General features: G+C 35.4%; 1 protein-coding gene across 1 annotated transcript; it reads right to left on the bottom strand.

Moving 5' to 3' along the window:
* Positions 1–2,744: 2,744 nt before the first annotated feature.
* LOC133335925 (uncharacterized) lies at positions 2,745–6,009 on the bottom strand. The gene is made up of 3 exons (XM_061544218.1): positions 5,946–6,009; positions 5,599–5,780; positions 2,745–2,927 (listed from the first exon to the last, which is right to left on the bottom strand). Exons 1-3 carry the CDS (start codon positions 5,993–5,995, stop codon positions 2,824–2,826), a joined length of 336 nt encoding a protein of 111 aa, XP_061400202.1. The 5' UTR covers positions 5,996–6,009; the 3' UTR covers positions 2,745–2,823.
* Positions 6,010–26,451: the final 20,442 nt, after the last annotated feature.

Below are 26,451 nucleotides of genomic sequence, written 5' to 3'. Positions count from 1 at the left end.
CGCCACAAAATAAAAATTTGGTAACTTTATGTTTTGGTTGATTTGGCCCTCGGAATATTGACCAATCAGGGGCTATATCTAAGTTTGAACCGATTTCATGGAAACTTGGCACACGTTAGGCTATCCTAACTTTAGTACGTTGTGCAAAATTTTGTGTAAAATCACTAAAAATCGGACAAAAATATATATGGGAGCTATATCTAAATTTGAACCGATTTCATTGAAACTATGTACACGTTAGGATATATTAACTTCAGTGCGTTTTGCAAAATTTTGTGCCAATCGGCCTAAATTTGGTGCACAATTTGCTAAAAATTGGACGAATATATTATGGGAGCTATATCTAAATCTGAATCGATTTTCATCAATTTCAAAAGAGTTCGTCCTTGGGGCAAATAAATGATCTGTGCCAAATTTCGTCTTATTCGGACTTTGTTTATAATTTAACATGGACAGTCGGAAATGCATAAATCGACTCAGAAAGTGATTCTAGGCATATTCTCAAAAGGAACCATGTGTCTATCTCGTTTCCTTTTGCCTACAAACATATGCACAGTACCTGACCGCAGTGTAGTGAAGGGTATAAAAAACCAAAGTAAAATGTATTTAAAATTATACCAAAGCCCGGTGTGCCAAATTACCGCCCTTTCGGTTGACAAATGCGTACCAAATACCGAAAATTGTGCTGGACCCTTTTATGGTGGTTATGTCACAACATAATTTTCTGCACAAATGTTGGCCAGTCTCCAAAATCTCGAAATGCCAAATTAGAGCACTTTCATATCCAAAATACGGCTAAAAAACTGAAAATACCTAAAACTGGGCGGGACCTTTATATGGGGTGGTTATGGTGGTTATGTCACAACATAATTTTCTGCACAAATGTTGGCCAGTCTCCAAAATCTCGAAATGCCAAATTAGAGCACTTTCATATCCAAAATACGGCTAAAAAACTGAAAATACCTAAAACTGGGCGGGACCTTTATATGGGGATATATAATGATAATTTTTTACATAGATGTATGACCATAGGTGTAAACGTCAAAAACGTAATATACCTGTATAAAATGTAGTAAAAGTCATTTATTTCAATATTATCACCATATACATTTATTTTCCAGAATATATAAAATGTTTACAAATATCTGACTATTCCGTACAGGGACTTATAAAAAATCTGAACTTGTTTTGAGAAGAAAATTTTTAAATTTCATATGGATTTGAGTAAAGTATACGTAATTTCAAAATTGACTAATGGAAATAGTTATTTTGTCAAAAACCAAATGATTTTTGGGTGAGTTTCCGACGTTTCTGACGTATGTATTATACGTCGGAAATGTATGTCATATACGTTACTGTTTTTGACGGACCCTCTCTGTGTATGACAGCCTCCCATATTCTGGTATGCCCAAATTACAGTCCTTCTGGGATGATTGGTACTGCAAATTGGATATATCGGTTTTGTTATATACTTCATATAACGGAACCCAATATTCAATATTTTGGGGATGTTGGAAATGTTTTTCAGCCGAATATGTTGAAATTTAATATTTTGGGTTCTCATTATATAGCAAAAATGGTCAATATTGAGCTAAGTTTCGGGGTAGACTCCGTTTAACAGTACCCCCATATGTCGGTAATTCGGAAAGATTTGCCCTGTTTTTGAATCGATTTTGGTTGTAATTAAACATTTTAATTTCGTATTCGGTGGCATATCTATTGATATTGGTACTCTTTTTAGGGCAGCCACCATATAACTAAAAATCCCAAATTTCATTTTTTTAATTTGCCCACGATTTTTAACCAAATTAGCCTACCAAAACTACCAATGTAGGTACATTTTTTGAACTACCCACATATAATGATACGTGCCAAATATCGGTATTTTGGCAGTGTGTACATGATTTCCAACCAATTGGTTTATTGGATGTCAAATCTCAATATAGTTCCCCGTTTTGGAACAGCCCCCATAAAACTGTGGCCTACTATTCAATATTTTTTTTTGATTTCAGACATATTTTTCAATAGTCAGCTCCATTTTCGGAATGTTAAAGCTTCTAGCCCAACCTGAGCGTCTGATGTTTGTTATATGGTTTTATCCTGAAAATATCAATCGATTATGGGTAATTTGAATATCCCCTCCATGGTGGAGGGTATTAAAAGTTAGGACTAACTTATCGAACTTTTTATTTATTTATGTTACAAACAAATGCCAAACAGCCATAATACCCCGCACCAGAGTGTGGTATAGGACATAGCATATATTTTGCAATACAATAGGATTAAATTACTACATGTTCGTAAATGAATATAACAAGTATTGGATAAAAATTTCCATTGAAATTTATGATTGTAAATCTCTCGGCAAAAAATAAAATAATAATTACATATTTTTCCTACCCATCGAAATAGGTAATAATTTTTGTTAGTGTTCCAGTTTTGCGATGATTAATATCGGCAACGAAATAAAAATTTAAATTGCATAAATAAACGAAAATATTCACAATGAAAAAACAATGCAACGTTTACACAACAGGACAAACATAAATAAAATATCATCATCCGTATCACGATGGTGCTGCATGGTAGCATTATTCCCATGACAAGCCCTGATATAAAAATAAACAAATAAAAACACAAATATTTAATTTAACTAACTTTTTCTGGTCTTTAACATTATTTTATTATAGCGGTAGAGTAGATAAATAAATAGGAACTTATATGTAAAAAACGTGCTAAAAATTATTAATTTATAACTGTACAAGATGACTACTTAAATAAAAACACTGGATTTTTAGGCCACTGCTGTCGTTCGCCATTATTTCAAACTGTCTCTTCTTTTATGGCCTCTATGAAATGTGTTATTTGTCGTCGTGTTGTTAATTTCCAGGATACACATGCCACCGATGATATAAAAAATCCAATGCCTGAAAAATAGTAGAATTGGGAAAAATAATTATATTAAAAAATTTAAATCACTTTTAATTTAATTTGCATTAAAATAACAAAACAGATTTTTGTTCAATCATTTGTTGTTTTTATTATGTTAAATAAACATGCAATGTAATGAATGCCTATGTAAATATGTATATTTAACTATTGAATGCAACAAATAGCTGTTGTTTTTATACCCTTCACCACTCTGTGGTACAGGGTATTATGTCTTTGTGCATATGTTTGTAACAGGCAAAATGAAACGAGATAGACACATGGTTGCTTTTGAGAATATGCATAGAATCACTTTCTGAGTCGATTTATGCATGTCCGTCTGTCCGTCTGTGGACAGACACTATGTTAAATTGTAAACAAAGTACAGGTCGCATTTAGATATAGTTCCCATATATATTTTCATTCGATTTAATGTAAATTGTCTACCAAAGTCCCTATATATCTTTCGATTTGCACGAAATTTTGCATAACGTATTGAATTGAGTCTAGAAAGATTTTTGTTAAATTTCGTGAAAATCGGTTCAGATTTAAATATAGTTCAAATATAAGTTTTCCGATTTTATGTAAATGGTGTACCAAAGTCCCTATATTCCTTGGATTTGCACGAAATTTTGCAAAGCGTACTGTTATAAGTCTAGAAAGATGTGTGTTAAATTTCGTGAAAATCGGTTCAGATTTAGATATAGCTTCCATATATATTTTCGTCCGATTTAATGTAAATGGTGTACCAAAGTCCCTATATATCCTGCGATTTGCACGAAATTTGGCACGGTGTACTTAATTAGGTCTAGAATGATGTGTGTTAAGTTTCCTTAAAATCTGTCCAGATTTAGATATAGCTCCCATATATATTTTCGTCCGATTTTATGGTGTACCAAAGTATATATCTTTCGATTTGCACGACATTTGGCAAAGCGTAGAAAATTAAGTCTAAAATGACGTGTGCTAAGTTTCGTGAAAATCGGTTCAGATTTAGATATAGATTCCAGATATAGTTTCGCCCGATTTTATGTAAATGGTATGCCAAAGTCCCTATATATATATCCTTCGATGTCCATGAAATTTGGCATAGCGTACTGAATTGAGTCTAGAATGATATCTGTAAAAGTTCTTGAAAATCGGTTCAGATTTGGATATAGATCCCATATATATTTTCGACCGATTTAATGAAAATGGTTCACCAAAGTTCCTATATATCTTTCGATTTGCACGAAATTTGGCATAGAATACAGATTTAGTTCCAGAATGAGGTGTGCTAAGTTTCGTAAAAATCGGTTCAGATTTAGATATAGCTCCCATATATATTTCGTGCGATGTTGGGTAAATGGTGCACCAAAGTCCCTCCAAATCTTTCGATTTTCACGAATTTTGGCATAGCGTACTAAATTAAGTCTGGAATGATGTGTGCTAAGTTTCGTAAAAATCGGTTCAGATTTAGATATAGCTCCCATATATAGTTTCGACTGATTTTAGGTAAATGGTGCACCATGGTCCCTGAAAATCATTAGATTTGGACGAATTTTGACATAGCGTACTGCAGTAAGTCTCGAATGATGTATGCTAAGTTTCATGAAATTCGTTTCAGATTTAGATATAGCTCCCATATATATTTTTCTCCGATTTTATGTAAATGATGCACCAAAGTCCCCATATATCTTTCGATTTTGGTATATCGTACTGAATTAAGTATAGAATGATGTGTGCAAAATTTCGTGAAAATCGATTCAGATTAGCATACCCCTCCTATATATTTTCGTCCGATTTTAAGTAAATGGTACACTACAGATCCATAGCTAGGCCGATTGACATCACGTACTGAAGTTAATATAAATTGATCGCTGGCAAGTTTCCTTGAAATTGGTTCAGATATAAATATAGCATAGCGTCCATGTATAATTTTGACTTATCCATGTTTATTGTACACCAAATAATCAATGGGTGTCTGATTGAGATTAAATTTTAAACAGTGTATAGGTTGGAGAATGACATGTGTGATTGATGTTAGTCGGTTTAGATATAGATACAGATCACATATTGAAGTTCGTTCAATTTCATGTCAATGCTCCTTCGAAAATATATGCGAAGAATATGCGCAAAGTAGTGAAGGGTATCATATAGTTGGCCCAGTTCGACTTTACTACTTCCCTTACTGTTTTTTATTTATTTTTTTATTTGTAAAATTGGTCCTTTTCTTGTGAGACATTTTTTCTACAGACTAAATTGGTACTAAGTTTTTCAGTCTTTGAAAATTGAGCCTTTGCTTCTGATTTCTTTATATACAATTTCCCTTTCCGGTATTTAGAAGGTCCCACCCGGCCCCACCGAAGGTTTTAGTTGAAATGATTCTAACAAGGCATTTCAGGGGAAAATTTTTCCTGCCTGTCAATGGAAGACATAAATTTACTGACGTTATTATACCGAGGATTTAAAATGTCGAGCTTTCAGCTTCTACAGTTATTTCCTTGTCTATTACTGAAACACATTTGCAAAAATGTTTATTTTTTGCTAGTAATGTCTTGATCCGTATGCCTTAATTAGGCATTCGATCGCCACATACTCTAATGTTGGACAATTATTTCACTTAACATTCTCTCTCCACCATAAATTTTTTAAATTCCTTAATCCTTCATTTGTTTGTTTTCCACTTACCTATTAATAAAATTGCTTCCGATGTTTCATCCTGTATTGTCTTCGAGACTAAACATAACAGGAACAGGCCACTTAACAAACAAAAGGATCCAATGACGACAGCAATGGTAATGAATATTAAAATGGGATCCTTGAGGGCGTCATTGAGAAATGAAGAACACAAGGGTTTGGGTGGAGCGCCACTAAAAGAAACAAACACAAACACAAACACATACACAAATTAAATTAATTATTGCAGATTATTTGTTATCAGTTTTAAATATTTTTTTAATTCAATTAAATTGAATATATTCTTTTAAGAATTAAATTTTTGTTTTTCTTCTTCTTTAAATCACACAATTACACACCACGACTGATCATATGTTGGCAGAGCACAATCGACACGTCTTACTTCCATGATGAGTTCTTCAAAACTAATGCTCTCCGCGATATTTCCTCCGTTACGTGGAAGTGATGTTTTGCTGGCGCTGGTTGAGAGCTCGTGCTGTAATTTGTTTACAGCATTGACTCTATTTTTAAATTACTACACAATTGTGCGGTATGCTGTGTACATCAGTTGGTTGGAGTAGTTAGTGGGGCATTGAACTTCGAAATTAATTCAAATTGGAACAATGAATAAAACAGACACTCGAAAACTGAGTTTTGAGAAAGAGTCATGTCCAACTAATTTAAGTATAATTCCTTAAATAAGTTCGATTTTCACATATCTTCGTTCGCAGGCAAGAGAGTAACAAGTTTTTTAATTCCCAATTAATTTAAAATCCGAGCTATATCGCTACGTATAAAGGTCCCGAACTATTAAGACCTTTTTAATGCAAACTCTGCGGTAAAGGTTATACATTTTTTATTTATTTCAATGTAATTTTTTGTATATACTTATTTTTTTCTTTTGAATTATCCCACTAGTTCATAGAACCTGCTGTAGAGTACAACTGCAACATTAGAAATTTCATTTTCAGCATTATATTGTGATGACACTGATTTCTAAAAATATCACCACACCACCGATCGTCACGCACAAATGCGACGCTCGTACATACGAATCTTAGGCAGTCAGCCATCCAGCCAGACACATTTTATAGCTTACAAAGGGGGAGAAAAGAAATATTTTTATTTTTGGAATACTCCACCTATTGTTACCCCAAAATGAGTCGCGTGCCATACATAAAATATACTCATTGGGGTATGACGTTCCCCTTGCTTACAATTTGTGTGTATGTATGCAACCGATCATATGTGCGCTCATGAATGAGGCAACATTCTTATTAGTGCTGCATGTAGACCAATAAGATATTCCAATATGAGAGTTTGTCTTCAATGAGATTCCCATTGAAAATACGGTCTGCTTGAGCAGAAGAAAGGAAGTGGTGTTTGTCTCTTTGGGCATAAAAAATCGGAACTAAGTTATGAAAACATTTATATTTAGACGCATAGCAACAACAACAATATCAATGATTGTGGGTTGTGGCATATGGTTGCAGTTGTGATGGAGTGCAACAGATGATGACGATGTGTAACATAAAACAGATCTTTAGTTTTCATTGGGGGTGACTGATGTTGTTATTTTTTCCGTCGGCTGGTTGTTGCAACAATTGTTTAGAAATATGAATTTCTTATAAGGAAGTGGAAAATTGAATAGAATTTGTTTATATAAAAGGAAATTCTTAAAGTTAAGGAAATAAAAAGGTCAATAAACTTAAGGTGATGAAAAGATGCAGACGTAAAAAATACAGGGAATATATAGAATAATAGGAAGAATTTGTGTTAAAAAATCAGAATATACATTTAAAGTATTATTTTTTTCCCATAAACAATACACAATAGAAATTAATAAGGAAAGCAGTGAAGTCGGACGGGGCCGACTATATTATATCCTTAACCACTTTGCGTATATTCAACAGATGAATCGTAACAGACGTCTTATTTTTAAATGGCCAGTAAAATAAAATAAACATGTCATTCTGCAACCTATACGAAACTTTTCATTTGTACAGATATAGAGTTGCTTCTTAAAATAGGACAAAATTATGTAAATCAATTTAAAGTAATAATCCATCAGACACCCGTTGATTATTTGGATAAATATCTGATAAACATGAGGAGTTTGGTACACCATTTACTTAAAATCGGACGAAAATATATATAAAAGCAATATTGAAATCTAAACCGATTTCATCGATACTTGTCACAGGTTAGGTTATACTAATTTCAGTATGTTTTGTTCACATCGGCCACATTTCGAGTTTATTAACATAGAAGAAAATATATATGGCAGCTCTATCCAAATTTGAAACGATTTCAACAAAACTTGCCACACGTTATGTTATAGTACGTTGTGCAAAATGTAATGTCCAAATTGTAATGTGTATATCTAACTTCTAGGTTATACTAACTTCAATAAGTTGTGCAAAATATTGTGTCAATTTTGTGTAAAATCGGACGAAAATATATATGTAAAAGCTATATCTAAATCTGAACCGATTTCAACGAGACTTGACAGAGATTAATTAACTACAGTTCATTGTACAAAATTGTGTAGCAATCGGAAAACTTTGGGTCTTTAGTGCACACTTGACATAACGTGAACCGAAACTTAGCACACATCATTGTAGACCTTATTCAGTACGCTATAACAAATTTTCGTGCACCGGACGAAAATATATATGGGGGCTATATCTACATATGAACCGATTTTAACGAAACTTAACACACATCATTTTAGACTTAATTCAGTACCCCATGCAAAATTTCGTACAAATCGAAAGATGTATAGGGGCTTTGGTATACCATTTACATTAAATCGGACGAAAATATATGTGGGAGCTATATTTAAATCTGAACAGATCTCCACGAAACATAGCACACATCATTCTAGACTTTATTCAGTACGCTATGCCAAATTTCGTGCAATTCGAAAGATATATAGGGAATTTTGTGCACTATATTCATTAAATCGGACGAAAATATATATGGGAGCTATATCTAAATCTAAACCGATTTTCATGAAACATATGATACGTCATTCTAGGCTCAACTTTATTCAGTACGCTATGCCGAATTCCGTGCAATTCGAAAGATATATATGGACTTTGATGCACTATATTCATTAAATCGGACGAAAATATATATGGGAGCTATATCTAAATCTAAACCGATTTTCATGAAAGATATGATACGTGATTCTAGGCTCAATCCACTACTCTACATGTAGGATGGGTTCTGGCCAATGAAGACCCCTATTGTTTTTGGAAAAGATCGATTAATATTTAGGGGATGAAATGGACCAAAAACATTATTATTGTCGGTTTTTCTGGTCGCTCCAGAGGCCGCAATTATGACCCAACCACCGCGAATTGTTGCATGGAGAAGGAGATCGGGCCAGAGAATAAGCATGCATGTTTTGATAAAGATCGGTGAATATTTAGCGGGTCAAATGGACCCTGACTTGAAAAATGACAAAATTTGTATTCTATGGCATATATATTTACTCCTGGAGGATGTAGAACGGGGAGTGAGATTCAAGTTGTGGTCAAGGACAACGCCTATAATTTTCGGTGATGATCAGATAATAATAGTGGGATGGGTCCACCTTAATTTTTTTGTGTTTTTATCATCATAACACAACCCACAGTGAAGGACAAGTAATTATAAGGGATTTACTGAATATTAATAATATTTGTTGACCTGTAGTCGGTCAAGAGGGTGCAAATATAGCGAAATATTTACCATGCTCAGAATATATAACCACAGAAAGGTTAGGTTTTCATGGAAGTTGTGTAGGGTATCGTATGTCGCCCCCGCCCGACTATACTGCTCCGCTCACTGGTTTATTCTAAATTGACAGACGGACTCGACTCAGAAAGTGATTCTATGTATATTTTTCTTTCCAAAATACTCCAGACACAATAGTCCAATGGATTGATATCCGGCTGAAAATGAAGCGAGGAACCACATTTTGTAACCATTCATGGGTGGCGCGTGCTGAGTGGGATTGTGCTGAGTCCTGTTGGAATGTCCAAGGTCTGCTGCCAAAATGTTTGTTCTAATACACCCTCCAAAATATTTTCGCGATAATATTAGTCATTTATTCTGATGCCACGGTTCGAAAAATACGAGCGGAGAGCCACCATGGGCTACTATTGCGGCCCACACCATCACCATGGATTGCGCTTGAGTTTTGGTGGCCAACCAAAGGTGCACATTTTCAGCTGACCTCTTTAGCAAGTAAACACGATCATTTTTTATTTGTTTACAAACCGCTGGACATCAAATGTTTTCTCATCGGAGAAAACCAAATTCTGCCGTTAACCACTTTCGGCCAAGCGAGTCTATTTTTTGAGTCTATTTTCTTTCTGTTACGCTGCAAGTTTTTGCACTTTTTTCAATTTTAATGACTTTACACCGAGCTCATTTTGCAATAGTTGCCGAATGGAATATTGCAATACGTTCAGTTCACGAGCCAATTTTCGACCACTGCGACGCGGGTTTCGATCAAGTCGCTTTTATACTTTTCGAACCATTTCAGCTGATGTTGCTGTTTTCTTCCGTCCACTTCCTTGACGTCGGGCTACGCTACCACTATATTTAAAAAATCCACGCTTATATTGGTCATTGAAGAACTATTTAAAAAGGCTACAATTATATTAGTCAATAAAAAACCAGTGAGCGGAGCAGTATAGTCGGACGGGGCCGACCATAGGATACCCTACACAACTTTCATGACAATTTAACTTTCTGCGGTTCTATATTCTGAGATTGGACAATATTTCGCGATATTTGCACACATTTGTTACTAATAATCAGTACAGCCCCTCTAATTACTTGTCCAGATCCCCTTCACCGTGGGTTGTGTTGTGATGTTCGGCTTTCGACTTGAAAAGAACAAATAATTAAGTTTTCGGTCCACTTCATCCAAAAAATTGTTATCTGATCATCACCTAACATTTTAGGCATTGTTCTTGACCATAACTGGAACCTCATGGAACATTTCAAAGCGATCAGAGCTATATTTCTGCCCTCCAGTGTGGTAATAGGTTACTAAATAATATATGAATACGTAAGCACCTGTAAATATTTAAGTGTAACTCCCGCATCCGAGTACCTACGACAATATAATTGGTATCAATTTAAAGGTCATCCATTCCTCTTGGATATACTATAAACATATCGGGTCTATGTCCTTCAGTGTTAAATATATACGCTATAGAATATATATTTTGTCATTTTTCACACAAAAGTTAGGGTCCATTTGAACCGCTAAATATTGACCGATCATTATCAAACGAGGCATGCTTATTCTTTGGCCCGATCCCCTTCTCCATGCAAAAATTCGCGGTGTTTGGGTCATAATTGCAGCCTCTGGAGTGACCAGAAAAACCGACAAAAATAAAGTTTTTGGTCCATTTCATCCCCTTAATATTAACCGATCTTTTACAATAGGGGTCTTCATTGGCCAGAACCCATCCCACATGGTAATAGGTTACTAAATAATATATGAATATGTAAGCACCTGTAAATATTTAAGTGTAACTCCCGCATCCGAGTACCTACGACAATATAATTGGTATCAATTTAAAGGTCAACCATTCCTCTTGGATATACTATCAACATATCGGGTCTATGTCCTTCAGTGTTAAATATATACGCTATAGAATATATATTTTGTCATTTTTCACACAAAAGTTAGGGTCCATTTGACCCGCTAAATATTGACCGATCATTATAAAACGAAGCATGCTTATTCCTTGGCCCGATCCCCTTCTGCATGCAAAAATTCGCGGTGTTTGGGTCATAATTGCAGCCTCTGGAGCGACCAGAAAAACCGACAAAAATAAAGTTTTTGGTCCATTTCATCCCCTTAATATTAACCGATCTTTTACAATAGGGGTCTTCATTGGCCAGAACCCATCCCACATGCAAAATTTCGTGAAGATTGGTCCATAACTGTATCGTGTTTATATTATAATGGACAGACGGACGGACGGACACACATGTCTAGATCGACTCAGCTAGTCGAGATATGACGATCGGTATACTTAAAGGTGGGTCTAGGACCAATATTTTGCGGCGTTACAAACTTTTGGGGCTGCACAAAGATATAATACCCTGACAACATAGTTGTGTAGGGTATAAATATTCTTTAAAATATTCACGTATATAGCCCCTGAAAAAATATTTAAAAACCAGTGAGCGGAGCAGTATAGTTGGACGGGGCCGACCATATGATACTCTACACAACTACCAGGAAAAGCTTACTTTCTGCAGTTCTATATTTTGAGCCTGGGCAATATTTCGTGATATTTGCACTCTTTTTACAGATTATAGATCAACAACTCCAATTTCTAACCCTGACATATCAAATTTATTTTTTCTTGAAGTGAATTTTTTTTACGTCCTTAAATAAAAAATTGACCACTTTAGGTTTTGGTTGATTTAATACTCGGAATATTGACCGATCATCATCTAAACAGCCGCTCTAAGTATTTGGTCAGATCCCCATCACCTGGTAAAATATGTAATGTTCTGCATATAATAATTGCCTCTAGAGCGACTAGAAAATCTGACAAAATTAAAGTTTTCGGTTCATTGCACCCCCTGAATGAAATCTCAGCTTCACCGAAAACTATAGGTGTCGTCCTTGACCATTATCGGAACTTCATGTACAATTTCAAAACGAACAGCGCGATATTTCCGTCATCTAATGAAGTAATAGTAATACTATGCACATAGTCACCTTTAACTAATGACGTATAACTCCCACATGAGAATACATACAGCCATATAATTGGTATCGATTTGAAGGTCAACAGCTCCTCTTGGATATACTAGCAACTTCTCGGGTATATACACCTTCAGGAGCAAGAATAAAAATGTTGTAATTTTTCACACAAAAGTCAGTGTCCATTTGACCCACTAAATATTGACCAATCTTTATCAAAACAGGCATGCTTATTATTTGGCCCGATCCCCTTTTCCATGTAAAATTTCACGATGTTTGGACCATAACAGCGGCCTCTGGAATGGCCAGAAAAACCCACAAAAAATAAGTATTTGGTCCATTTTATCCCCTAAATATTAACCGATCTTTACCAAAAACAGAACCAGAACCCATCCTACGTGCAAAATTTCTTGAAGATTGGTCCATAACTGTGGCCTGTATCGTATTATAATGGACAGACGGACGGACACACATGTCTAGATCGACTCAGATAGTCTAGATATGATCGGAATACTTAAAGGTGGGTTTAGGACCAATATTTCGCGGCGTTACACACTCTTGGGGCTACACAAAGCTATAATACCCTGACAACATAGTTGTGTAGGGTATAAAAATGTTGTGAAAAAACCGTTAAAAATCCATATATTGGGTGTGGAAAAAAATAGAATTTCAAAATCCATGCTGATATTGTGACTATAACAAAATATCTCCTAATATTTTGGCCTTCTTTAAAAATTTGTGTATATTTATGATGTCCATTCACGTTGTTATCTACTATATAAAAACCCTTAATTTAATATTTATTAAATGTAATAACTCTTTAGATTATTTTAATAAAAAAATTTCATTGTTCGCTACTTTGACCTATATATGCTGTGTATGTATAAAAAAATAACAAATTCCAATCACATAAAATATATGTATAAGTTACATTCATTCGAGATTGTGAGACCATAATTCACAATTTATTTTGCAATGTACATTAAATCAAGCCTTTCGGACCCACAATTCATTTCAACAGTTTGGTATATTTTTCTTCCTCTTCTTCTTCAGTTATCCCGTTGTGAGATTATAAACTTCTCTTATGTCCTGTTTGCTGTAAGCATTCATTCCGTCAATATTTCACATAATGGCTATCAGCACTTCCGTAAGCCATGTTACGCATTTAACAACTTCATGAAAATCCACTGGCACTGCCCGGTTGTATACTTTTAACAAATTCATATTTATTCCTTGGGTTGGATTGGACGACGCGCAATGGCGGATAGCCAAGGCAGGACACCGGATATATGGGGGAAATTTTTCATAAAAAAATATATATAACAACCACAACAACAGTTCAAGAACAGAGTAGAACAGAACTGAAAAAAACGAAGTAAGTTATAAACTATAAACAGCAGCGACAAGGACAATGGCATCGACGATGATACTTCTGCTGTTGCTGCCGGGAACTGCCAATGTTCATAATCATGATTACGCTGTTGATGTTCATGATGTTGATTGTGGCTGGCACTCTTTCAGTGAAAAGGGGATATTTTTTATGGTGCCACCATAATGGTTACTGCCATTAACATCGAGGATGGACTAGAAAAAGTGAAAATGAATAATGCAGGAAAAAAACGAAAAAAAATTAATCAGATTTAAAATAGAGAATGGGAGAGGGTATTCAAGAAGAGTGAAACTGGTGTTTTGTGTGTGTGAGTGTTTTTTCTGTTCTCTGTAATGCAAATAAAGCTGATATAAGTGAGTGAATAATAAAGTATAATCCGGATATAGAAAATGGGTTGTCAAATAAAATTTGGACAACTTTGGTTGTTGTAAGGACGAAGAGTTTTTTTTAAATAAATTAAGAAAATTATAAATGGAATAAATAATTTTCAAACTATATTCTATAAAACAAGTGCGAAATGAGGGACTGACTTATAATCCTTGGAATAATATGATTTAACAAGGACTATCATAAACGTAAAAAAAAATTGTTAAGGTAACTAATAGCTTAAATATTAAGCTTGGATAAATATTTATTTAAGATAAATCCTAGAAATGTTTCAAATAATAAAAATATATTTTTTAAAGGACTAATAACTTTAACATTAATATGGGATACTTTGCTAGTATTCCTAGAATATTTGGTATTTAAAAAAGTCTAAGTTTGGTGTAGACCTCTAAAAGGGTACCTCCTATATAAGATATTTTACTTTTCTCAACCGAAATGACTGTTTTTTGTTATTTAGGGTTTACGACCATTTTTGGTAGCAACCATAGACACCTCGAAATATTCAGTACATATATTTCTGATCAGAACATATCGATTTAGCCATGCCCGCCAGTTTTATATGAAAGCTATGCTTCATTTTCGGTATTCGGCGAAAATTTTTTTTGAAAAAAATATTCGATTGAGACCATGTTCTGACATATCCTCCATAATGCTCTATTTTCGGCATATTGAAGTTTTACCCCGTTTTTTTCCTAATGATGTAAAGCCCAAAAAATCGTTGACAACCGTTTTTAGTTACAAACGTTTAATGTTACTTTAGTTTACACTTTAGTGAAAAGGCCCTCCTAGTGTGAACACAATAACCTAATATAGGAGGTGATGCAAATGTGGTATACCCATTTGTTTTTAGATTGCCAAATTTTTATTTTTTTATCCGATTAAATTGAAATTTTACACTTAACAAGCTACATGTGTTGTCTTTCCATGTATCAATTTGAAAATAATGTTATTCTAACAATTTAAGAGATATTTGAGAAAATATTTGAAATTCCATTAAAAGTGATTAAAAAAAAGTGTAGGAAATGTGGTATACCACATGATGTTAATGTGGTATAGTATAATTTTCACTTCCAATTATATAATTCATTGTTTTTAATGAATGTGAATTAGCTCGAGATTTATGTCTGTTAAGATTTTTAACGGATACGTTGAGTGGAACTTTAATTTTTATTATATAATAATGTCTACACATGGCAATATTTAATTTTTGTACGCAAGTAGTTAAAATCCCTTATGATGCATGGTAGGCATCATAAGGGATCACAATTTCATGGTGATCGGGTCAAAATTGTGGCCACTTGAGCGTCCAGAAAAACAGACAAAAATATGGTTTCCAATCAATTCCATTCACTAACACTGACAATAGGGGTCTGCTTTGGCCAGAGCCCATCCTACATGAGCGCCCATCCTACATCGAAGCAAAATATCGATATCTAAACCGATTTCATCGAAACTTTTCACATGTTCGACCACATTTTGAGTTCTTCATTTACTTATAAATCCAAGTTTCGTGCAAATGGAAGGATATATCGGGTCTTTGGTGCACCATTTACATAAACCCGGTCGAAAATATATATGGGAGCTATATCTAAATCTGAACCGATTTTCACGAAATTTAACACACATCTTTGTAGATTTAATTCAGTAATCTGTGCCAAATTTCGTGCAAATCGGAGGACATATAGGGACTTTGGTGCAATATTTACCTAAAATCGGACAAAAATATATATGGAGCTATATCTAAATCAGAATCGAGTTTCACGAAATTTAACACACATCGTTCAGGCCCAATTCAGAATGCTCTGCCAAATTTCGTGGAAATCGAAGGATATATAGGGACTTTGGTGCAATATTTACCTAAAATCGGACGAAAATGTATATGGGAGCTATATCTAATCCAAATCGGATTACAAATTCGAACTGTTATTTGTTATAAATCGACTTAAGAAGTAATTCTATGCATATTCTCAAAAGGAACCATGTGTCTATCTTGTTTCCTTTTGCCTGTTACAAACATATGCACAAAGGCATAATATATATACCATATATATATATATATATATATGCTGTATGGTTACATTTCTTTTATTCTCGTTCGGCCAGGCCTCCCAATAAAGTTTACTGTTGTAGCTTGGATTTCATATTCAGTAGATTTTCAGGTTTAGTCAAAGTTATTGCAATCATGTCCTTCATATATATCTAAATCTGAACCGATTTCAACAAAACTTAACACTTAATGGTAATTCTGGTTTATAATGGTTGGATATACTCCTCGTGCCGTCCGATTTTCATAATAGTTGAGACTTAAATGTATTTAGTGTGTCTTTCTACTTCTCCGTGTTCTGTATTAGTTTTCACCGATTCATACAACGCTTAAAACTTTTTTCGGAATTGAAAAAAATGTTTGCACTCATAATATAAATATTTTACAATAAAATAATCTCCATTACAATGGATTTCCATGATGATATACAATAACATAAATTGTGAAAATAGTTTCAATAATAACACTCAATATCTGACAACCGAAAATCATACTCCCACGAAAAAGAAAAGAAACCCATAACCATTCCAAGAGCGGATAAGCTTTATTTTCATGGCAAATTGCTTTACGAAATTGACACTCTTTTCTTTATTGGAAATGAGCTGGGTTTCAGTTTCGTTCTTTTTTTTTGTAAAAAACAAAAACCCTCCTGGCCACCATTAGCTTTATTCCTTGAGAAAATCATTTGAAATCAAAGTGAGTGTTAGGAAAATCACAAAATTTTATTATGGCATTATCACTAAAGTATTTATTGTAAATTTCCCCATTTCCACTTTTCGTTCTCCCTCCCACCAGTGTTAAAAGTTCATGTAAAACATGCAAGGATAACCTTAGGCAAATCGCGTAACCTCTAACCTTGACTACAATGGCAACGACGTTGCAGGATTCAAGAACAATGTCTGCGACACGCAGAAAACACACAAACACATCCTGAAACCTTCAAGCTACCAAAGGAACAACGAAAAAACCACAAAAGAACGAAAAGAACATCACAGAGAGGAAGAATAAGAAGACGACGAAGAAAACAATAAAAACAAATTTCGTTTGTTCTTAAGCGTAACAATAAAACGTTTTGAACTTTTAAGTCATCTTTCACGTTACTATTGGTAAATGTTCAACGAATTCGGTTATATTTGTTGAGGATATACGGATACACATGACGTTCGAAACCAGACATTTACCATCAACCCATACTCCCCTTACATGACAACCACCCCCGCATTGGGGATACACCATTATTCGCCGTAGCTTTTTTCATTTCTTTGGAATATCCATCATACCCCTCCTCCATTCGTAACCATGCCTAGGTTTATTACACGAAAAACACGAATACTACCTTACTTACTTAACCGCACCATGGGCCATGGCAAGCAAAGGACATTATCCCTCAACAAAGCCAAATAAAATATAGAGGTGGACCTTAACAAAAAATGTCGCCGTTGGCAATTTCATGATATAAATGTAAAGAAATTTTATAGATGCCAATACCAAACAAATGTTGTAACACATTGCCATGACGTACCGCCGCTGCTGACTGTTAACATTAACGTTGATTCACGGGACTACGTCTATGATATTGGCCGGAAGACAGTGGTTTAAAGTAGAACATATTTTAGATATATTGTAAAACTAGATTGCGACTCAGCAATAATTGGAATTGAGATTTAAGATATCAGTCGAGATTTTTCATGAGGTTCCTCCGTCCTAAAACTAAATAAAACAGGGTAAGAATGGTGTTTATGGTTCCGAACTGTAACAGCCAATTATGTGCAATCTTGATTTCATAGATTCCGTTCAGAAATTGTTGATGTTAATGAGGCATCTCGCACTGGATTTATAGTCGAAAATGTCAATAAAATCGGAGAAATTATCGAAGTTTACCGGCATGACCAGAATTGGCCCAGAGGAGAGGTGTTGTGTTCCACCAGGACAACGCTAGGCCACACACATCTATAGTGACTGGCCAGAAACTTCGAGAGCTTGGTTGGGACGTTTTAATACATCCGCCATGAAAAATTTCTTTAATGAAAAAAAAAATTGGTATCTAGGAAGGATTGTGAAAATCGATCCATTGTAGCCTATAGATCGACTCGAAAAAACACAAAAAATTTAGTTTTCGGTCCACTTCATCACAATATAATTATCTGATCGTCACCGAAAATTATAGGCGTTATCCTTGACCAAAACTGGAACTTCATGGAACATTTTAAAGCGATCAGCGCTATATTTCCGCTCTCTAGTGTGGTAAAGGGTTGCTAAATAATATCTGAATACATAAGCACCTGAAATGTGTAAGTGTAACTCCCACATCTGAGTACATACGACCATATAAATGGTATCAGTTTAAAGGCCAGCCACTACCCTTGGATATACCAAAAACTTTCGGGTCTATGTCCTTCAGGTGTGAATCTATACGCTATAGAACACAAATTTTGTAAATTTTCACACAAAAGTCAGGGTCCATTTGACCCGCTAATTATTGACCGATCCTTATCAAAACAGGCATGCTTATTCTTTGGGCCGATCCCCTTCTCTATGTAAAAACTCGCGATGTTTGGATCATAATTGCGGCTTCTAGAGCGACCAGAAAAAAACGATAAAAATTAAGTATTTGGTCTATTTCATCCCCTAGATATTAAACGATTCTTTACCAATAGGGGTCTTCATTAGGCAGAACCCATCCTGCATGCAAAATTTCGTGAAGATTGGTCCATAACTGTGGCCTGTATCGTGTTTACAAAATATAATAGACAGACGGACGGACGGACACACATGTCTAGATCGACTCATCTAGTCGAGATATGACGATCGGTATGCTTAAAGGTGGGTCTAGGACCAATATTTCGCGGCGTTACAAACTCTTGGGGCTGCACAAAGCTATAATAGGGCGTAAAGGGTATAAAAAGTCCAATAGATCATATAAAAATAATGGATTTATTTTTCACCAACCTAATAAAAACATTTTTGCCTTGAAAACCATGAAATGCCAAATTAGAGCTTTTTCGGGTGGAAAATGCGGTTAAAATCTTCTAAATAACGAAAATTGGGTAAGACCTTCATTTGGGGTTATGTCAAAGCATGGGCCTATAGGGATAACTTTCTGCACAGATGTATACAAGTCTTCAAAGCCTGAAAATGTTAAATAAGATCCTTCTCGGGTGCAGAGTGAGCCTAAAAACCTTAAATATCGAAAATTGGGATAATTTTCTGTGCAGATGTATGCCAACATCAAAAACTCCGAAATCTTAAATTAGAGCCTTTTCGGATACTACGGAACTACGGATAAATCCTCAATGTACCGGGACTTCTATATGTAAAAAAAATACCTATAAATTTTTCGGTAGGAAAAGGCGTGTAAAACTCTCAAAATGGCGAAAATTTGGGTCTTATCAAAACATGGACCTATAATGATAACTTTCTGTCCCAGATTATGGGACTTTATATGGGACTATGTTAAGTCATGGACCTAAAGTGACCATTCACTCAGGTGTACCAAATTACAGCCCTTTGGTTTGGGAAATGTGCCTAAAACCTTCAAAATACCGTAATACCAATTGCTATGTTAGTAAAAGTCAATTCTATTTTTATACCCCACAAAACTATGTTGTCAGTGTATTATAGCTTTGTGCAGCCCCTAGAGCAGAAATACTTTACAGGCCTCAGTTCTGGATGGGTTCTGGCCAGAGAAGACCCTATATTTTTGGTAATGATACGTTATGAAATGGACCAACAATTTTTTGTCTGTTTTTCTGGTTGCTCTAGAGGCTACATTTATAACCCGAACACCACTAAAATTTACACCAGAAAGGGTATCTGTCCAAAGAATAAGCTTCACTGTTTTGATGAAGATTAAGCAATAGCGGGTCAAATGTACCCATACTTTTGTGTGAAAAAGAATATTGAAACTTCTACTTCTTCGTCAGGGACCCCTAGCGTTTGGGAGTGGTAGTAACTTACTGACGGTGCTGGCTAAACGACCATTTTGCCCGACTAGCTCAGTCAGTAGAGCATGAGACTTTAAATCTCAGTGTAGGGGGCCATTTTTGTCCTGAACTAGGGACCCCCAGCGTTTGGGAGTGGTACTAACTCACAGACGGTGCTTGCCAAGTGACCATTTTGCCCCGGCGTAAGCTCAGTCTATGGGGGCGCAGTTCTTGTCAGTGGACAAAAGCCAAAATCCTATCGCTATTACCTAGAGATGAGCTCTATCACAAAACGGTAGAGACTGAAACCTCATATGATTGGCTTTGCAAGAAAAACCCCGCCGCCCCATGGTATTCCTAACCTCTATATATAATTTTACAAACGGAATACCCCTTTCGAACTACATTTTCTTACATTTCTCCTTTTACTCTTCCATGTTATTAATAATTACAGGTTTTTACCACTTTTAATTCCATGCCGAGGCATGTCCGTCTGTCATATGTGTATCATGACGTATTCATATCGTTCAGGTATGTCTTTTATATTTAAATAAAAATTTATATTCATATTTAATTGTTTTCCATTTACCCTCTCCTCACAGGGCTATCAACTAAGGTGAACCTGCTTGGGAAAGTTTGGTTTGTTTGTCCCCTCATTGGTGGCCACGAACAAAAAGGGCCGAACTTTCCTTTACTTTTTAATAGGGCACCTAGCTCGATTCATTGTCAGGAACACTTCGAGCATTCGTTCTGTTTTGGAAACATCTGTTCCATCCTCCGACAAAGGCAGTTGGCTTCTGTAATTTAGGAATGTACTTCTTCCTAACGAGCTTGTGTTTAATTATCTCCCGTGGAGAGAAAATACTATTTTCTTCAGAGCTTCTATATGAGATGATGAAATTTGTAGATATCCTTACTCTGTTTGCCTTGCTGATCGATTGTTCCTTCCCAGTATTTAGGGAACATTGAGACTATGAATGTCTTCTTGATACTAGAGCAATCATTGCCGCCCATCTTTGTCAATCCTTTATTATTTTGGAAGTATGATGTGGATCCTTGTCTTGCTGAAAAACACATGTTCGCTCTAAGCGTTCATCGTTGCTTCACTGTGAATATTAGATGTTGCGGTTCGAATTATACATTTTTCGTAATCCAAATTTTAATCTGAAATTTCTTTGTGAATATTTCAAACATACTCTCCTCGGTGCATTATTCCAATATTTTGACAACGCTTTCTGGACCTTGGAGGCCAAAAAACGTGTTGGTCCTCAGCACTTTTTCCAGTGTACTTTATTGCCCACAGTCCATGTGTTTTGTATTCGTTTTTTTTTTTTGTAATTTCCTATAGGACGAAATCATAACATTTATTTTTTGAACAGTAATTTACTATTAACGTCGAAATCATAATGTGCAACAACGTCGTCTGAAGGAAAGAAAATAATTTGTAAAAAAAATCTTACCTTACTATTTGGTGTAGACGATTATCAGCCGACATTTGGTATTGGCATGTGGTAATAACGCTATTGTATGCCTTCGCCAGCATGAAGGAACAAACGTCAGAATGAATGTAACAGCATTAAATGACAGCACCATGTTCACGTTGTGGTATAATTTAACACAGTGGTAAACGGAAATACGATACGGTTTCTTGGCGTGTGTTCCTGTTCCAAAAAATCCTATACACAGAACTGTGTATGTGACGGATTTTCATTCTCTCTCGCCTTCCCCTTTTATTGCGTCTGTGTAATGAAAATTTTTCTGAATGTACCAAAAATGAATTATGACCAAAAGATGTATAAATTGCGTTGGAGCGTTGTGTTGGAGCTTTTGTTCCGTCAGCCTCATTGCGCCTCCACATATTCCCAACCGTACGAAAGCATTTCATCCGCAAGCATTTTGTCAATTGTGGTTGTTTTTGTCGCCAATATGTGTGGCTCACAAAGTATGAATGTGTGTGTGTGTGCCTTGGTGTCTGTGCAAAATATTGAATGGTGAGAATTTGTTTCCGCGTATATGCATGGCATAGAGGTTTTCACCAACACCACCGAACGTTGTACACAATGAACCGTGACATGTTACTTATACCACGTTTTCGTGGAATTGAATGTTGCCAACACAGAAACAGTGTTGCTTAGAATTGAATATAATTTTAATTTGTTACTAATAATTTAAAAGGATTTAAGTACATAAAATTGATTGATGTGACATTATGTCTGAACTATACATAATCAAAGCCTAGACGAAATAACTGAGTGTAGAATCTTGAAATTGTTTACGATTTGTGAGAGATAATAAGCCTTAATCAATTTTAGCCTTATTATATCTCGATTCAAGTTTTAAAATAATTACCGTAGCTGTTGTCTGTAGGCATTACGGATTCTCAGGGAGAAATTTACCGCATTGTAGATAATTGTAAATGTATATCCATATTTTTACTAAATGTATTGACCGATGTAAGAGGTTTTTATATATGGTTCTCACAGTATAAAATATTAGGTTGGAGAAAATTGAATTTATTATTTTTTCGTCGACAATGTCGAAAAATAGGAGAAATGATCAAAGTTGACTAGCATATTAGAAGTCGTAACATCGCCCCGGAGCTAAAAATCGACCATAAAACTATTTTAAACCATTTACACAAAGCTGCATTCAAAAACAAGCTCGATGTGCCACACCAATTAATAGCAAAACCAGTGAGCGGAGCAGTATAGTCGGACGGGGCCGATATGATACCCTACACAAATTCCACGAAAATCTAACTTTCTGTGGCACTACATTCTGAGCTATGGTAATATTTCGCGATATTTGCAACCAGATTCCCTTCAACGTGGGTTGTGTTGTTATGTTCGACTTTCAATTATAGCTATAGATCGACTCGAAAAAAAACACAAAAAATTAAGTTTTCTGTCCACTTCATCTCAATATTGTTATCTGATGATCATCGAAAATTATAGCGTTCTCCTTTACCATACCTGGATCCTCGTGGAAAATTTCAAAGCGATCAGCGTTATCTTTCACCCCTATGGGTCCCTAAATAATATATGAATACGTAAGCACCTGCAAACATTTAAGTGTAACTCCCACATCCGATTACATACGACAATATAATTGGTATCAATTCAAAGGTCAACCACTCCTCCCGCTAAATATTGACCTGTCTTTATCAAAACAGGTATGCTTATTCTTTGGCCCGATCCCCTTCTCCATGTAAAAATTTGCGATGTTTGGGCCATAATTGCGGCCTCTGGAGCGACTAGAAAAACCGACAAAAAGTAAGTATTTTGTCCATTTCATCCCCTAAATATTAAACGATCTTTACCAAAAACAATAGGGGTCTTTATTGGCCAGAACCGGTCCTACATGCAAAATTTCGAAATTTTGAAAATTGGTCCATAACTGTGGCCTGTATCGTGTTTACAAAATATAACAGACAGACGGACGGACGGACACACATGTCTAAATCGACTCAGCTAGTCGAGTTATGACGATCGGTATACTTAAAGGTGGATCTGGGACCAATATTTCGCGGCGTTACAAACTCTTGGGGCTGCACAAAGCTATAATACCCTGACAACATAGTTGTGTAGGGTATAAAAATAGGATGGATCGAATGGAATTAGATACACTCATTGCTTAAACGGATTGTGACTGGGGATGAGAAATGGATCATATACGATAACCCGATAACGATGGTGGTCAAAGAGCGGTAAAGTACCTCAAACGGTTGCCAAACCTGGACAAACGGCCAGGAATTTTCTGTTATGCCTTTGGTGGAACTGGAAAGCGATTATTTATTATGAGTTGCTTCCAACATAGTGCCAAAATAGGTCCGATTGATACAAAATTTTGCACAGAGTACTGACTTAGATCCAGATTGACGTGAAGTTTTGTTGAAATCGGATCAGATTTAGATATAGTTCCCATATATAGTTTCGTCCGATTTTATGTAAATGGAGCACCAAAGAGTCAAATACAAGCCTATTGGCACAACATTTTGCACATCGCACAGAATTAGTTCCAGATTGATGTAAGCGAAGTTTTGTTGGAATCAGTTCTAATTTAAATATAGCTCCCATATATAATAGCTTATTCCGATTTTATGTTAATGGAGTACCAAGGAGTCAAATTTAGGCCGATTGGCACACAATTTTGCACATTGCACTGAATTAGGCCCAAATGTATGTTTTCTTTGAATCGGTTCAGATTTAGATATAGCTCCCATATATAGTTTCCTCCGATTTTATAAAAATGGTGCACCATACTGTCAATATTTGTCCGATTGAGACAACATTTTACATAGCGCATTGAAGTTACTACAGGTTGACATCCGTATTGAAATTACTCCGTGAAGTTTTGTTGAAATCGGTTCTGATTTAGATATGTTTTCGTCCGATTTTATGTAAATGGGGCAACATACTGCCAATATCTTTTCGATTGAGACATAATTTTGCACATGTTATTGAATTGGGTCTGGATTGATGTATGCGAAGTTTTGTTTCGGTTCAAATTTAGATATAGCTCCTACATATAGATTCTTCTGATTTTACGTAATTGGTGCACCATACTGTCATTGTTTGTGCGGTTGAGACAAAATGTTTTACAGCGTCCTTAAATTACTGCAGGTTTACATCCGCGGTTCACATTTGAATATAGCTCACATATATACTTTAGTCCCATTTTATGTAAATGGTGCACCATAGATACAGTTCTATTGGCATGCTATTTTGTTATTGAAATCGGTTTAGATGTAGATATAGAACCCTCATTTATATTTATCCATTTTATGTTCAAAATCTATGTACTTCACGCAGTTAATTTCCAAAGTGGATAGGGGTAGTCGGACAGTCCGACTTTTGAATTTTCTTTACCTCTTTAAAGAACATTTTTCTGGGAGAGTATTAATTCTCTAGTTGAAGACTGACCATCCCTACACGTTTTCAGCCACAATTTCCAACACCATTCCCGCCTGTATCGTATATTTGAAATTAATTTTAGCTGAAAGTAATTGCGATACGAAACTTTAAAAAAGTTCCAACAATTATGTCCAAAACTGTTTTTAATCGCTAAGATTTGTTCGATGCTGAACGGAGTGAACACCACGAGGTATGTTGGTGACATCAAAAGAAATCGTATTTATTTCCATTGAATATTCAAAGATATTTTATGTATATTAGGGTAGTTTTCAAAAAAAAAAAAAAAAAAAAATATGTTTTTTTTTAATCAAAAATATTAAATAAGTATTTCACAAAATTTTATAAATTATGAGAATTAATATTATTCACTAACTTTGTTACTTTAATGCCCAACCTTATATTTTACAAATTTTGTAAATTTTCCTTCTCATGCATTTATGTGGCTACATTGCGGGTACTCTTTTTTCCATACCAGTACCTATGTAAAAATATCATTCATTTATCATGGCGAGGAAAACATGGAAGTAATGAAAACTTTTATTTAACTTTCACATGCATACCAAGACTACATGTGTGTTTGTGTAACGCACAGGATATGAATGGTCGTACGCATACAACGGAAGTAATACAAATGCCATTGTTTCCTGTGCGATTCGAAGAAAAATGAGTTATGTCTCGAAGTTTATGGGAATTTAAGTACACAATCAACGTTGTATTTAGTAGAAATAAATTTATTGATTATTTTTCGATTTAAAGAGGTACAGTTGTTTGCCATGATACGAGAGCTCGAAAATATCGACACGCGCCAAACTATCAGGATTTGATGAGCGTTCTAGAAAAAAGTCATTAAGAAGTAACCCGTTTGCTAATGTTGAGTTGGGGAAAAATAAATCCATTATGAATATGTCGATAAAATCGGAGAAGTTGACCGGCATATTAGCAGTCGTATCATCCCCCAGGAACTAAAAATCGGTCATGAAACTGTTTTAAACCATTTACACAAAACTGGATTCAAAAAGAAGCTCGATGTTTGGGTGCCACACCAATTAATAGAAAAAAAATTGGATTGGTCGAATCTCCATCTGCGAAGCCGTGGCCAAACGGAATGAGATAGACCCATATCTTAAACGGGTGGTGATTGGGGATGAGAAATGAATCACATACGATAAACCTGTGCGAAAATGATAGTGGTAAAGTGCCTCATACGGTGAACAAACCAGGACTAACGGCCAGGAAGGTTCTGCTGTGCATTTGGTGGGACTGGAGGGGGATTATTTATTAAGAGTTGCTTTCATATGGTCAAACGAATAGCAGTTGTCCAGAAATGGCCAACAGGAGAGGTGTCGTGTTTTACCAGGATAACGGTAGGCCTCACACATCTACAGTGACTCGCCAGAAACTTCGGGAGCTTGGTTGGGAAGTTTTAATGCATCCACCATACTGTCCGGACTTGGCACCGAGTGATTATCATCCTTTTT

This window comes from Musca vetustissima, unplaced genomic scaffold (genome assembly GCF_032173495.1).
Source record: "Musca vetustissima isolate MV318-11 ecotype Yass unplaced genomic scaffold, APGP_CSIRO_Mvet_v1 utg46446, whole genome shotgun sequence".
Lineage (NCBI taxonomy): Eukaryota > Metazoa > Arthropoda > Insecta > Diptera > Muscidae > Musca > Musca vetustissima.
The sequence above is the reverse complement of the archived record's forward strand: the minus strand, read 5'-3'. Positions and strand labels throughout refer to the sequence as shown.